The following is a 15583-nucleotide window of genomic DNA, read 5'->3' on the forward strand; positions in this document are numbered from 1 at the left end:
GTCACACATGATTAAGAGGGGAATGCTTACTGAGTAAACGGGGCAAAGGGTACACATTACAACTACGTGTGGTGATAAGCACCATCTGAATAATTCAGCAGTTACCTGAGGGAGTAAATCACATTTCTGCCCTGCTGAGGTGAAATGGTGAAAAGATCAAATCACATCCCTCATAATAAACATTAAATATACATTTTGGTAAAACAAGCCATGAGAAGTCAGTGAGAGTGTTGATGTCCAGACTTAGGGGGGTAAAAAGTAAATGTACTGATGTGTCTGTCCACTGGAACAGTAATCCCATAACTTACTCGCACATCCGGGTGGTTGTATATGGTCACTATGTCAGGAGAAATCTTCACATCTTCAACCAGCAGAAGCTCCAGTGTGGCTGAGACAGGAGTCATGGGGTCATACTTAGGAGGACAGAGGCAGAAGAAGGGGAAGACAAGTTCAAGTATGATGACTGAGGCTATTAAATGTATGATGTAAATATACAACAACAAAATTAAAGCTTTCCACACATTCATTATATGCAAAAATAGATTTTTCCTCTCCTGTACAGAAACTGAGTTACAGATGTATTTAACAGGACAACATGGCTGTTTAAAAAAAAAAAAAAAAAAACAACTCAGCTGATGAAGTCCTGTTCACTAGAAAAGCGTTTACAAAACAAAACGTAAACTCACTGAGATGAATCTCTTTTGCAAAAGAGACCTTATTACAAAAACAATCCATATATCTTGAATAATACTTTAGTTAACCACTTCTACTTTTTAAGAGGAAGCGAGAAGCTGTTTTGCATGACTTGCTAGCGGAGCAACTATTTTGACTTACTGGACTGGGGACTTTGGCTGCAGCCAGGTGTGAAACCTGGTAACCGAGAGCTGTTGCTGTGATGGCAGCAATGCCTGTTTGCTGGTGGACAAGAACTTCCTGCCGTCCTATCACAGATCATAAAAAGAAGTAAAAAGTAAATACATGAAATCAATGCATTTTTCATTTTGTAACTTATGAATAATATCGTAGATAAAAACAAAAACAATCTATTCCTGGAGATACTTAAACTGATAACTGACCATTCCATTCAAATGCCCTGAGATTAAATTTTTCTCCTGTTTTTCTTTCATAAATTTAAAGTTCAAATGATATAAAATGATATGATCTTTTACCGTGAAGTTTCATCTGTTTGTTGCCCTCCCTGAGCAACTGAAGCTTCATTGGCATAGTAGGTTCAATACTGGCCAGCGATACCTTTGTGGATTCCCACAGCATGCTCAGAGAGCTAAAGTTGTCAAACTTCCTCCCTTGATGATCAAAAGCAGCCAAATCCAAAACAGGGTTGCGGTAATTTGAAACAGGCACCTAGAAGATCATTGTTTATATGATGAATGTGCTTTTCAAACAGTTTAATTCCATTACACACAAACAAAACACCAAGATCTTGGACTTCTTTTTGTTAACAAATATAATTAGCTATTTTCCAGTGCCCCTTCATACAAATCAAATTTCAGAAGATCATATTAAAAGAAATAAATAAATCATAAACTTGACATTTCTTCAGCTGGTGTTGAAAATCAATGGATAAAAAATTTAATGAAAGAAGTAGCAGTATAAAAATCAATCTACACATCTAAACACAGCAAAGGAGTCTATTAAACAGTGACCACATGCATACCACTTGTTTATTCTGCTGCAGCAGCGGACAGGTCAGGTCTAGCTGTGGGCTCGTATACACGGGCACCAGAGTAAGGCGGGATGGAGGAGCACAAACGAACTTGACGACTGCTGGCTCTACAGCGGGATAAGGATTGGTCACACTGGCTTTGTTCCCCACCATCACCTCCAGAACCTGGAAATAACATTTAAATTCAGTTGAAAGATAAACAGCTGTACTTTTACAATGGTTGTAAAAAAATCAAAGTAATTTATTAAGGACACCCTTGAGTTATGCTAATCGCAATGGCAATAAAACGAATACGATTTATGATTTTAGCTATGACTTCAAACCACGATATTCATTTTAGAAACACACAATATTTTAGTTAGCGTTGGGAATGGTAAATACAAGATATACAATTACACTTAAGGTCCTACCTGCTCTCCCAGGGCTCTGCAGGTTGCCCTGACCAAACGCTGATTATAGTTGTGAGACAAGGGACTAATCAGGGTAAGACTCAGGCTGGCCTCATCTTCAGCACTCAAGTTGCAGAAAAACTTTGAGGGCTCTAAGACCCAAGGCCGCGGCCCACCCTCAAACAGCATGTCTTTTGATGATCCCAGTGTCACCACAGCAACAGATACAGGGTCAATCGCCTGCCAGAATAACATTCAACTGTTAAGAAGAACTTGGCTATGGAAATGTTAATACAAGGCATTACACAGCAGAGAAATAAAACTGGGTCAAACTTTAGCTGCTAGGGCAAAACAAGCGAAGAAACTCCACAAACACGTCTGCAGTATTTTGAAAAACACAAATCAGTGCCATGTGAGGCATTAAACAACGCCGTATGCTACTGACAGCTCGATTGTAATGTGCACAAAAAACGACAGTATGTATGTTGTTCACAAAAATGACTAAATATTTTAGCAGAGAAGATGTGACATGTCAAACTGTTGCATCCAGTCACTGTACTGCAATAGCTGTCAGTTTTATTCCTTTGTCTTACAGTGTTTGTGTATTTAAAAAAACAAACAACAAAAAACAAACAAAAAACCACAAACACCTGTGTCCCCTGTGTATAACGAAATACTAAAATTCCCAACGAAAACCAATGAGAAGTAAAATATAATACTCGCCAATCGTTGCATTTCTGTAGGGTTAGTCTGCATTCACTAATCTGCATGAATGTGCTTCAGTGAATCTGTTTTCTTATAAGATCCATGCTTATTGGCAGTTTACTGCAATTTTCTTTTCTTCTTTCACCTCAAAGTCCAGCTTAATATATTATTTATTTATTTACTACAAGGTACTTAGCAACTGAAATAGCAGCTCAGCCACACTTTATGTATGGTATCATTTATTAAAGGAAGATGGGTGTGTCTTTGTTTGCTTGCACAACCCAAAATGCCACAAACAGAATCCAATTCAGTAGAAAACACTGAGATATATAAGTATTTGTGTATTTCAGTGTATCTCAGACATACACGCACTCACACAAAAAAAAAAAAAAAAAAAGAACATAACTAAAAATGTCCCAAAAATGAAATCAGTAATTGGACATGAATCCTGGAAGCCTTAAGAAAAAGATATTATGTACAAATGCCTCATCCATCGTGATGAGCCAAGTCCTGAAAAGGACATGACCTTTAGACTCACTCTGAGAGGAAGATAGGCAGCAATGGTGATCTTGGCACTGAGATGAACATTGCCGTGAGTGTAGCTGACACTAAGCACGGTATACCCAGGAGCCAAAGCTTTGGCTCTCACTCCACTGCAGTGGTCCTGGCCTGCAGTTAGCCTCCCTGTGAATCAGGAAAAATGGGGTTGGAGAAAGTCATAGTACATGATAATCTGATATGACAATGTATTAAAAAAACAAAAAAACAAAACTCACACTCTACAAGGTTTAATTATACATTCGTTTAATTGTAAGTAAAACAATTCCATAACGGAAAACTAAAGATTTTTGGAAAGATGTAGAATATAATAAATACTGTGATGAAATCTAAAATGTTTTCTTCTCATTCTAGTGTTTGTTTCTACTTGAAATCAACAATGGGCGCCACCAGTAGACCCACCAGTAGTCCACCCCCCCAAAAAAGCAGGCAATGTGGGGCCCACATTGGATTGACACTAAACATAATAATCAATCCCTCACTCGACAGAATGAGCCTCATTTGTTTGGTAGCCATTACCAATCGTCTATCTAAAAAGGACAGTGAAATAAAACCACACTATGCATTACTATTAAACCAGCTCATACTGCTTACATTTTTGCATCTTCTTTTTTTAAATTTACTGCATCTTCACAGTCCAGTCGAGGCGGACAGACAAACAGGACTCACCGTCTAGTATTTCAAAGATGCCATAGTTCTCCTGTTCAACCACCAGGTCAAAATGGGAACAGTCACTTAACATGACCCGCTCTTTTTCCCCCTCTTCAAGCAGACCAAAAATCCTGAGAGGCAGATCCAGTATGAGGCCCAACCTGGCTTCTACTGGGCAAGGAGCAAAGTCCATTGCTACAGGCTCAACAACATACACCTGGAAGAAAGCATGATCCAAGACACGGTGAAGAGTGTTACTGAAAAGTGATTAATGTACTTTTGCCCTTAACCTCCTAAGACCCAAACTCTTTCATGGCATGCATTTTTATTTTCTCTTTGCTATTTGGGCTGATTGGGACCTAATGAATGTAAAAACAAAGAATTTTCTTTTTACCTGATATACACTTACAAGGACAATACATTACCACTGTTCTATCAAATTTAAAACGAGTCCATTTAGTATTGTGCTCTAGACAACCCAAAATGTGATGTCCACATATGTGGACGCCAGGTCCTATGAGGTTAAAGTTGGAAGAATCAATGACATCTCATACAATGAGATATAAATATCTCATTTAAAATCGGTGTTGTGTTTACTTACCTTCATTTGGCCAAAGTGTAGTGGGTTACGTAGATCATGAGCATAAATTACACTGACGCCTATGTCACTAACTGTGGTCATCACCCCTTTCACAGTCACTGTGGCAACAGCTGCATTTGAGGAAGTCCAGCTGAAATTTCCACTACCTCCTGTTGCCTGAAAAGCACCAAAGAACAGGTGTCTTTTTTTTTCCTTTTTCTTTTTTTTTTTAAATAAAAATGACATCAAATTTTTGGATCTGACAGTTAGACTTGGTGGTAACAAAGCTTGATCTATGGTGTTTCACAGAATATGAAGGAATGCAAATGCTAAAGCAATTTATACAGGATGTTAAGTTTAAATTGCCTGCCCCATAACAGAAGTCACTTAAATAAGGAATGATTACCTTTATTGTGTACTGATAAGCTCCAACTTTGGGCTGCCATGGAAATGTGAGAATACTGGGACTAAGAACTATGGGGTTATAGATTTCCACATCCTGTTCATTGTGGACTGGGTTGGCGAGAGGATGGACATTTCCACTCTGAAAGAGAACAGATAGCACAGGAAATGATCGAGCCCTCTCGACTGAAGCGGAAGAACGTGTCAGTAGGTTGTAGCAATAATAATAAATCCAGGGTCAAAGCTGCATCTAAACTTACTTTATCCACGACAGCTTTTAAGGTTGCATCAATAAGTGTCAGGCCTTCCTTGAGTGCTCTGACATGGTGATATGATCCATTCAAAGAAGACTCCAGGATTTCAAAATACTCCAAAGGGAAAGTAGTGTCAATATGGACATTCTGCAAAATAAAAAAAATAAACCACACACAGATTTATAAAACACTGCCTATATATTGATTTTTATCTGCAACTAGTACACTGCAAATGATTTAATGGAAGCACTTACATCAGATAGGTAAATTTTGTTGCTAGATTTGTCAAATACTTCAATGTGGATATCATACACTCTTCCAGTTTCAAGAATCCAACTATCTCCTGGGTGAATTTTAAAACCTAAACAAATTGCAGACAAAATATTGGTCAACTTAATCTAAAACACACACAACTTTTTTTTAAATTAGACTTTCAGTGAAGAAAAAGAAACAGACCTAAATAGCCTGGTTCAACAACATATAGGGTGCTATTGGGTAGGCGAGACACTCCTTGCATCCGAAGGCCTGAGAAGATACTGTTAAGGAAAATTTAAATGATAGACTCCTCTTAATAAAGAAAAAAAACAAAAACAAAACTGAATCATTTCAGTTAATTGACAAATAACAGAATACACATGTTGTAGTAAACATTAGATTAAACAGTACTATGCAAAAGTCTTGAGGTACCACTCAGTTCTTTATATTATGCTTCAAAAGAGTCAGACTTTCTTGTAACTGTTTTTCAAGTGATCTTGAGCAATAGTTCTCCAGGCTTCCTGAAGATCTTTTCTTTGGAAATTTTTGTGAAGTCCCTTAACATCAATTCAAGGATAAAAAAGGAACCCAACTCAATGGATGAAGCAATGTTGTGTCTACACAGACAGTTTAGCAAAGAAACCAATTTTATAATACATCTGTGTGCACTTTGCTACCAATTTGATGGCATTTGTTCAGTTTAATATATGAAAAATTCCAAAAACAACACATACTCCAAAATCCACTGTAACAGGTGTGGTGCCTACATTTCAGCCAGTGATGTTTGAGATCCTGTCAAATTTGATGGACAAATGAACACAGAAAAGTGCCATCAGATTTTGATCCACCATCTGGAAAGTGTGCGATAGGCAGTGGCTTTATTTTTCAACTTGACAATGATCACAAACACACTGCCAATGCAGTAAAAGCATACTGAAACAGAAATAGCACACAATGGAACACTATTAGTCATGGATTGGCCTCCTCAGAGCTTAGACTTCAACATTATTGAAGCAGAGTGGGATCATCTTTACAGAATACAAAAGAAAAGTAATCCAACATCCAAAGAAGAGCTTTGGATGTCCTTTGGAGAACTATTATTGATTTAACTACTTAAATTACAAGAACACTTGCCAAAGAGATTCAGGCTGGGTTGAAGAATAGAGTTGATCATACTAAATATTGATCTTCAAGCTCACTAGAATTATACCAACTTTATTTTTGTTTTATATACTGCATTTCCATTTATGTTTGTACATGTTTAATCATTCCGTTCATAAACGATTTTCCTAGTAAAATATCAACAAATGAAAGGTGCTCAAGACTTTTGCACAGCACTAGACCAGAACAGTAACTGCTCAATAGAGGTGCAATAGGTCAGAAGGATACTCTTATGATCCAGCACCACATTGATGTGTCCCAGCTGAACTGCTGTAACAGTGGAGGTTCTTGGATCCAGACTGGCCACAGCAACATCTGGGTTTCCATTAGTACCAACAACACTGTTCTGAAGGTGCAGCTCATACTGATCACAAGGCATAGAGAGCTCTAGACAAACAAAGAGAAATTAGCTGAAAGGTTGGCATTTATGTACCATGCAGAGCTGCTCCTCTCATCTGTGACATCAATGACTCGACTACATTTTCACTTCATATATTAGCAACACTCATGCAAACTCATGTAGTACTACTGAATGTCTTTGCATACAGCTTCAGGAAATGTACATCAAGTTAAGTAAACATTGAATGAAGAACTTCACTCCTCATTAAACAGAGTCAGACCTGTTATCGTTCCCTGTCTTATCTTCAAGACTCTGTATCTGATCGAAGTTCCGGCCAGCAAGTAGATATCGTGTGCGGGGCTCAGCAGGATGTTCTCTAAGATCAGCAGCCTTACCTCTGCAGCACCCACATCCTGTGGCATGGATACCATGGTTACACAACACAACACAGCTTCAGCTTCCCGCCTTTTCAAACCAGATCAAACGGACTGCAGTTTTATAAATGCTGATATGAATTCAAACTACAAGTGCCCAACAGCCATTTTCGCAGATTTTCTATACTACCAAAAATAACTTTCCTTTGTTACATATGGACTTAATTGGACATTTATTCAGAATACAAGTGCATCAGATGAAAACAAAATGCCATCTTAACAAAAAAACCAACCAACCAACCAACCAACAAAAAAAAAAAATTAAAAAAAAAAAAAAAAAAAAAAATGTTGACAAGACAGAAGCACAATTTAACTGTCACAGCAGCCTTGACATCCTAAAGTACTGCTGCTATGTAATATTTTGCTATTTTTAGATGTCTTCGTCTCCAAACTAAGTTATTACTCAAAATGGGCCAAATTTTACCAGAACTCTGACTTCTTTTTACCGTCCAATAATAAATACATAAATAAATAAACAAACAATATCATTATAACAATAAAAGGGAAATATTTCTACTCTCTACTGGTGACAACAGCAAATAAAATGTCCTTTGCACCATCTTACCTTATAAAGAGGTTCTTGTATTTTTGCCTTCAACTTTGCATGTCCCGTTTTCAGGCCTGATACTAAAATAATATCACCCTGTTTCCCAACACGTTCCATTTCAGATATGTATCCAGGAGGGGTGTATGTGGACTCTGAGAATTTAAGTACCCTTGAACACAGAAAAGAAATCAGAAATACATTACTCAAGTCAGTGTAGTTACATTTTTGGCACAGCGCAGAATGGACCACCAACACCAAATCAAGAGATTAATACCATAAGAAGTGTTTAATCTTTACTATCAAACAACTATTAAACAGCAGAACATACGTACTTCTTCAATACCCCTCTATCCATAGCTGCTATAGTTTACATATGAGGCTACACCGTAAGCTGCGATCCTTCTGTATTATATTTAACCTCGAGATAAATGGGTTTTTACGGGACGTAAAAATATAAAATTAAAATACCGCACAGGGAAATCCAACAGGATTGTTCAATAAGCTGTTTATGATTACACTAGCAGTCAGTTTGCTAGATAACTTTTTTTTATTTTTAGTTTACCATCAATAAATCACGTAGTTCAAGACAGCCTTAAAGTAATAACACACGCAAACCTACCGTAATGAATTGTAAGAGTCAGAGAATCCATTCACATCTTTCACTAAGGTCCAGTCAAACACTAGACCTGCAAGGGTGCTGAAGGTGTTTCCTGAAATAAAGCAAAATATTTATTTAAGTCACCAAATAAAACATGGCTGTGTGAGACTTGGTGAGAATTATCTGCAATGAAATTCTAACTTGTGGTTTAAGGCCAAAGTCATTAGTGGCTGTATCTAATTTTTTTCCTTCTTCTTTTAGCTGTTGCCTTTAGGGGTTGCCACAGTTGATCATCTGCCTACATCTCACCCTGTCCCTAGCACCCTCTCCTTTGACACCAACCCTCTGCATTCCCTCCTCCTCTGCATCCATGAATCTTCTTTGTGGTCCATGTCTTTTCCTTTTGCCTGGCATCGCCATGTATAACATCCTTTTTTCAATATATCCTCTATCTATTTAAATAAAACTTAAAACTGATCCCTCCCTTGAACACGGTCCAAGCAGTCTTAGCCTTAGCCTCGCTATCATTGTCTCCAAACTACTACTAATCAATTGTCTGTCTTTAATAAGCAGGTGAAATAGGTGAAAGAAAACCAAAAATGAACCTCATTACAAGATGCATACAGACCCTTTAGATTCCTTAGATGGTGTATACTTCAAAAATAAATAAATGTAAAAAACAAAAACAAAAATTGCATAACACCCATAACACTAGACCCTCGAGCCACCATCAGAAAGAATCAGGCTGTAGCTACAGCTCATTAAACTAAGTGTGCCAGGCCTAAATGGAACCAGTCGAACAGAACAAAAAGCCACCTCACAGCAGCAGCCTGAGGGGGAAAGAAAACACTACCTTGAGCCAGCTCACTCATTACTCTGAACACTCAGAGCACAACATAAACACTGTGGACTCCTTACAGCTTAAGAACTGAGTGATAATACAATATGAGGAACTATTTACCTTACCAATAACACCAATAGGCTAAAATTAGAATAGCACTCTCCAATAAGAAGCCATTTTAATGTCACCTTCAGAGTCCAGTGCATGAATCCTGAGTGCCAGTGGTGAATCCTCAAGATGTAGCTCTCTGGTGGTGGACACTATCTGGATTTCACTGATGATGTCGACAATAGCATCGCAACGCAGCACCTGTCCTGTAACTGCAAACAGAAGGCAAGACTATTAAGTACGTAGGGATGTTTTCTCCAAATTGAATCAAATGCATTTCAAGATTTGATTTGACATGCAAAGCTTGAAATCTACTTCCTCACTAAAACATTTTATCGCGACTGTATGGAAATGAGAGTGGAGAGCAGCAGCTCTAAAGCTTCCTTTATTCCTTGTAGTATGCAGAGTTATCAGTCAAGTCAAATGTTGTGGCTTTTTTGGTTAGTGGGCATGAAAGAGTGAGCGAAAAGGCTATATTAAATTAGGCTTTTAGAAACCTAAAACTGCTCAGTTATTGTGAAAAAATAGATTTATTTATTTTGTTTGAAACATTTCAGATGTATGTGGCAGGGTAACCATGTCACAGCAATGACACAGGGTCTCAGGCAACAGATGACAGCTTATTTCACAACTGCAAAGAAGGAAGGATGGAGAAAATGTGTTGTGCAACAATGATTTGTATGAAGCTAACCATTAGATATTATTTGGATAGATTATAAAGTAATGATCTAACCCTAAAGAGACAATAAGAGATCCAGGGGGGGCATTGATAAGAATGAAGTTGTAAAAATTAAACCGCAAAAATGTGCGGTTGTAAGCCCATAAAAAGTGAGATAAAGAACCCTCTGTCAATACAAAAAAAAACCTAGACAACATGCCACCACATTGTAAATATCAAGAATTTCTAGGCTGTTTGAGTTCTGTTATCTAATTTGAATTAAACTACGGGGAACTGTGAAGCCCATTTTTAAACATGGGGCAACATAACTTTGCAGTCATTACTCAGTCCTATTATTCTGACATAGCTGATTTTCCCAATCTAGTGCTCAGTTTGAAATTCAAACAGAGCATCAGAATGAGGAAGAAAGGTGATTTAAGTGACTTTGAATGTGGCATGGTTGTTTTTGCCAGATGGACTTGTCTGAGTATTTCTGAAACTGCTGATCTACCAGGTTTTTTCAGAGAAATTCACAGTGGTGTCTGCAGAGTGCACAAATACTTCTTTGCAGACAGGCTTAGAAAGGAGATGTGTCTGCTTGGATCAGGAATAGAGTAAGAGAATCAGACGAACGTCTTCATCATACTGCAAATTAAAAACAGAGCCGCTGAGGTTAATTACGTTCCCATTTCTCTCACTTAGTTCTCCATTTTCCAAAACAGTCTTTTGAGACACATGCTTGTTCTTGCACTGGTCTAATAAAGTGACTACATACACCTCAGACTTCTGGTGTTTTCAAAAATATTTAAATATTACAAGCAAAATTGCAGCCATTGCACCTGTCATGACTATATCTCTTAAGTGTTGTACTTCATTTCCACCTTAAGCTGTCATTTCTACTTAATAGCATCTTTTTTAAGCTGGATTGCACACTGTAATTATACAGCATGCAATTTTTTTCCCCTGATGGAAGCTGCATGATCATGAACATTTCTCTACATCTTTATGCAACAGTGTGGAGAGTTATTAAACCATAACACAATACATTCTTTAATCTGACGGCCTGGTTGACAATCTGACTATCTGCATCAATTTCCAATGGCAGTTGATTTAAGGCTACTGCTGTTCTTACCAACATCTTCAGCTAGGATAATACTGGTCAGTCGGGACGGCTGTGTTGAAAGAGCCTGGAGAACAGCTTTCCGGGAGCAACCCCTGATGTGGTCCTCATCCACAGCCTGGATGCTTGCGACCTCTGGTCTGGTGGAGGACCTGAAGAACAAGGACAGCGATAAGTCGTATACACTCCCTGGTTATTTTATAACGTACTGTTGTTATAAAATTCTGCTTTGCTCTACTGTAAATTATACTTTTACAAAGCTTTAACATTTTATTTATTTTTTTTGTTCATGTACTTGGGTAATATATCAGAAACAATTGCAATGTAGCTTAGTAAACCACCAGGACCACCCACTATGAACTCCTTAGTCAACAACACTGTCACCTTTTGACATCAAGAGAAACTAAGATTATATATAGCAGTTAACTTATATTAGCTTTAATTTGGATTAAAAGATTAACTCAAAAACTAACAAATGACACTGGAAAGCCATGTTAAACCTAAAAAGTTTAGCCTCTTTGTGGTCCTCATTATGGCCTCAAATGTACACACAGTGCATACAGTAGAGATTGCCATGTGGCCTCATATGCACCACACACCTCGACACCCCCTTCGGCTACGAGTTTCCAGTTTTTCTACTCACCATCTGTAGCAGCCTTCAGTTGTTTCCAGTGTGAAGTTAATTCTTGTACTTCTGGCAAGCGGAAGCAACACTTTGGGAATATTGAGCTTGGAGGAACACTTAACCTGATAAGCGGTTAATAATAATAGCAACACCAACAGTAATAATGTCAGCGCTTTCATTTCCGATTCACAAGTGATTTACCAACGGTCGAATGAATGAACGCTAAGTTTCCGTCCTAGCTAAACTTCCTCCGTCTCATTAAGTTGGCTATTTCCGCAGTAGTTTTGGACTTATGGCTCTGAGACAGGCGGTTAGGTGAGCTAGCATTGCCAACACTGAAGCTATTTCTCAATCAAACACACGCTGCCTTCCTCACAGTTTCAGTTCGTATCAGTTGTTAACGGAGAGCTGCCGCATGACGATAAGAACTACTAAGTCCTCCTCGGTGCTCTATTCGACTCCTCAGCCTTTTTTATATTCCAAGGTTCTTCGAGACACAAAGCAACTATTTATATGAAATTTACTCTTTCACAGTCAGCAGACGATAGCTTAAAATACGCATGTTTCGTACAATACCCGCCATTAGCAATAATTGGACTTCCAGTGAGCATGCCGGGAGTGAGGAAACGTCATAACAAAGGAGGGAGGGGGAGAGTGGGTGAATTCGTTCTTAAAGGTATACTGTCAATTCAATATAATTCAAATGACAAGTTTAATATACTAGGATATATTGGGGACAGCTGTTCATCTACACGTTGATGCAAATATCTAATCAGCCAATCACATGGCAGCAGGTCGGTGAAGTTAAACAACCTGATGAAGCATCAGGACAGGGAAGAAACGTTGTTTATGTGACTTTGAAAGTGGTTGTTGGTGCCAGATGGACTGGTCTAAGTATTTTCCCTCACAACCAATGTCTGAGGTTTACACAGAATAGTCAAAAAAAAAATATATAGAAAATATCTGGGGAGCATCAATGACCAGACTGCTTCAAGCTGATAAGACGGCAACAGTAACTCAAATAATCACTTGGTTTGCAGAAGAACATCTCATTATACATTTACCTAACAAGTGAAAACTCCTGAGAGGAGATCCTGAAGGGGTTGGGGAAGGAGGAGAAAGGCATCCAGCATAAAAATCTGACAAATCAAACATGGAGAGCTACTAACTGTGGTGACCCCTTGTAATTAAGGCAGCAGCCAAAAGTAGCTTTATGCATAGGGACATCTCATCCTTAAAGCAGGTGAGCTACAACAAAAGCCATACTGGTTCCATTCCTGTCAGCTATGATCAGAAAACCCGATGCTACAATTTGCACAGACTCACCGAAGCTGAACAACAGAGATTGTCTGGATGCTATGGTCAGCATTTGGCATATACAGCATAAAAGCATGGATTCATCCTGCTGTATATCAGCCAGAGTTATTTGTAATCTCTGGCTCTCTTCCACAGTTTGATTTTGACCCATCTCTCTGCCATTGCACCCAACTTGGTTGTAGCAGATGACTGCCCCTCCCTGAGCGGGATTTTTTCTGAGGTTTCTTCCTGTTAAAAGGGAATTTTTCCTTCCCACTGTCGCCAAGTGCTTGCTGAAAGGGGTCCGTCGCGCTGTATAAATACAATGTAATTGAAATTAAAATCAGGGATTCAGAATGGTGGTGGTGTAATGGTGTGAGAAATATTTTCTTGGCACACTTTTGGCCCCTTAGCAGAATATATAAAATGCCTTGACATGACTTTTGTTGATATATATATATATAATTTTTTTTTCTTCTGAAAATTGAGGAAAAAATGAATCTTCCCATTGAACGTTTTTTGTTATTTCCTTCCTCTTTGGAGTTAAAAGAGGACAGGACATATCAATGGAAATCCCAGAATGTCGTCTATTTAGTATATCAGGACTTATAAGTCAAATGATATAGACCACAAACAAATCTCCATTACAGAACTGAACAGAATAGAACTAAACCTGAACTGAAATCATTTCAAGTAAATTCAGCTGAGCATAGTTTGAGCAACACCATAGAGTGCTGTTGTTGACAATACCTATCCCTTTATAACCACAGTATACCTTATATCTTATGATGACTGATTCCAGGACAACAGTGCACAATATCACAAGAGATCAGAAAGATCAAATCTTGAACATAATAGTTTCTTGAGCATAGCAGTAACTTAACTGCACTCAAAGGCCCTTCCCAGTCATTAACTAAAGTAAATAAACAGGAAATGTCTTTATTTTTAGTCTTTCTAAATTTCGCCAAATTTAGCATTACACCAAGCAAAAGGAGACAGTGATGCATAATCTTCAATGAGACTGGGATTGTCTATAGCTTATGTAGCCGTGTACCTCAAAACTACTAAAAATACTCTATTCATTTTGGGCATGTTATCTGAGAGCAGGAACTCCGAAAAACCCTTGGAGTTTAAGAGGACTGTAATTGAAATGAACTGTTAATTTTTGTTAATTTTTGTAACTTCTAGTTATTCAAATAACTAGAAGTTACAAAAATAAATACACCAACCCAACTGTGATCCTGAAAAACATCCATCCAGCTGATAAATCAATAGATGGTTGGATTTCAGCTCTGTCAAAACATCTGACTGACTATAAATTGCATATGATTTAGAGGCTAGCTGCCATAAGTAACTGTTATAAAGAAAATTTGTACTTTATGACAGGTTTTTAAACCCATAGTCTATGATTCACACATCATGGCAGAAATCATTCACATCTGCTTATTACATTTATTTTATTGATGTATTTAAAGAAAATCTACCAATATTTGCTTGTTTGGGCCTCGAGTATTAATCATGAACATGCAATGCTCAACTTTTTACCCCTAGGTGTCACTGACAGCTACCTGTTTGTCATCAGGCATAGATAACAGTAACATAAAAAGTTCATTTTAAATTCCCTTGAAAGACTGCAGCATTTATCAAATGAACAATGATTTGAAGCCATATGAATAAAAATGAGCTGAATGGTGATGTGTTTGAAAGATTAATGCGTGAAAAAATCAAAGGCAATGCTCTAAAAATCTCAAATCTTATTTCCCCTTGTGTGTGAGATCATTTCTGGCATTAAAAATTGGTCCTGAGATAAAACATAAATTGTTAACAGACTGTTAATTATACACTGCGGATTCAACTGGCAGCAGCATTATTTCTGATCCGTCCTCCCGTCTTCTTTGAAGTTAATACAGCAATGCTCCTCCTGAATTGTTTATCTTCTAGACACATAGACACGATTTGATTAGCAGATGCACTGTGGTTTTGATATGTTTTACATAATGCTGCTTTGTGCCAAAGGTGACATATTGTTTTCGTCAGACAGCATTAACAAAAAAAGGTCCATCACTGTCTGGCGCTGTGTTACAGCAGATTTTAATATCACCAATGAAGTTGCATTCAAAATATATGATAGATGCAGCGTACGTTCACTCTATACAAGGAGCGTGAACTAAAGTGATGGCTGTTTCAACTCGTTTTGACTTTTTCAAGCTGTTTTGGGGTTGAAATAAAGTCACACATCTTTCTTTAGTGCAGTAATACCAGTTGAGAATGAAACCCGAGAAGAAAATAAAGCTTTCATTTACTTTGACAAGGCTGCACTGTGAAAGCTCCAGTACCACATTTAGTTTCATCTTTGTACCCTGTCCATGGGCAGCTC

At 37.9% G+C, this 15583-nt stretch overlaps 1 protein-coding gene across 1 annotated transcript in view; it reads right to left on the minus strand.

Annotated features, from left to right (window-relative positions):
* Positions 1–12474, minus strand: part of nup210 (nucleoporin 210) — a 30047-nt gene extending 17573 nt beyond the window's left edge. The window contains exons 1-19 of the mRNA XM_085343846.1: positions 11929–12474; positions 11298–11437; positions 9588–9719; positions 8580–8670; positions 7979–8129; positions 7260–7392; positions 6868–7026; positions 5680–5748; positions 5478–5584; positions 5230–5370; positions 4974–5111; positions 4589–4744; positions 4006–4204; positions 3317–3462; positions 2095–2313; positions 1676–1849; positions 1170–1362; positions 835–941; positions 309–413 (exon numbers count right to left, since the gene is read on the minus strand). Of these exons, the coding sequence (XP_085199972.1) occupies positions 309–413; positions 835–941; positions 1170–1362; positions 1676–1849; positions 2095–2313; positions 3317–3462; positions 4006–4204; positions 4589–4744; positions 4974–5111; positions 5230–5370; positions 5478–5584; positions 5680–5748; positions 6868–7026; positions 7260–7392; positions 7979–8129; positions 8580–8670; positions 9588–9719; positions 11298–11437; positions 11929–12089 (2721 nt within the window). The 5' untranslated portion in view covers positions 12090–12474. The remainder of the gene's footprint in view (positions 1–308; positions 414–834; positions 942–1169; positions 1363–1675; positions 1850–2094; positions 2314–3316; positions 3463–4005; positions 4205–4588; positions 4745–4973; positions 5112–5229; positions 5371–5477; positions 5585–5679; positions 5749–6867; positions 7027–7259; positions 7393–7978; positions 8130–8579; positions 8671–9587; positions 9720–11297; positions 11438–11928) is intronic.
* Between the last annotated feature and the right edge of the window lie 3109 nt (positions 12475–15583).

The sequence above is a fragment of the Diplotaxodon limnothrissa genome, linkage group LG20 (assembly GCF_057381915.1).
Source record: "Diplotaxodon limnothrissa isolate DT_005_m linkage group LG20, D_limnothrissa_male_GT1.1, whole genome shotgun sequence".
NCBI classification, from domain to species: domain Eukaryota; kingdom Metazoa; phylum Chordata; class Actinopteri; order Cichliformes; family Cichlidae; genus Diplotaxodon; species Diplotaxodon limnothrissa.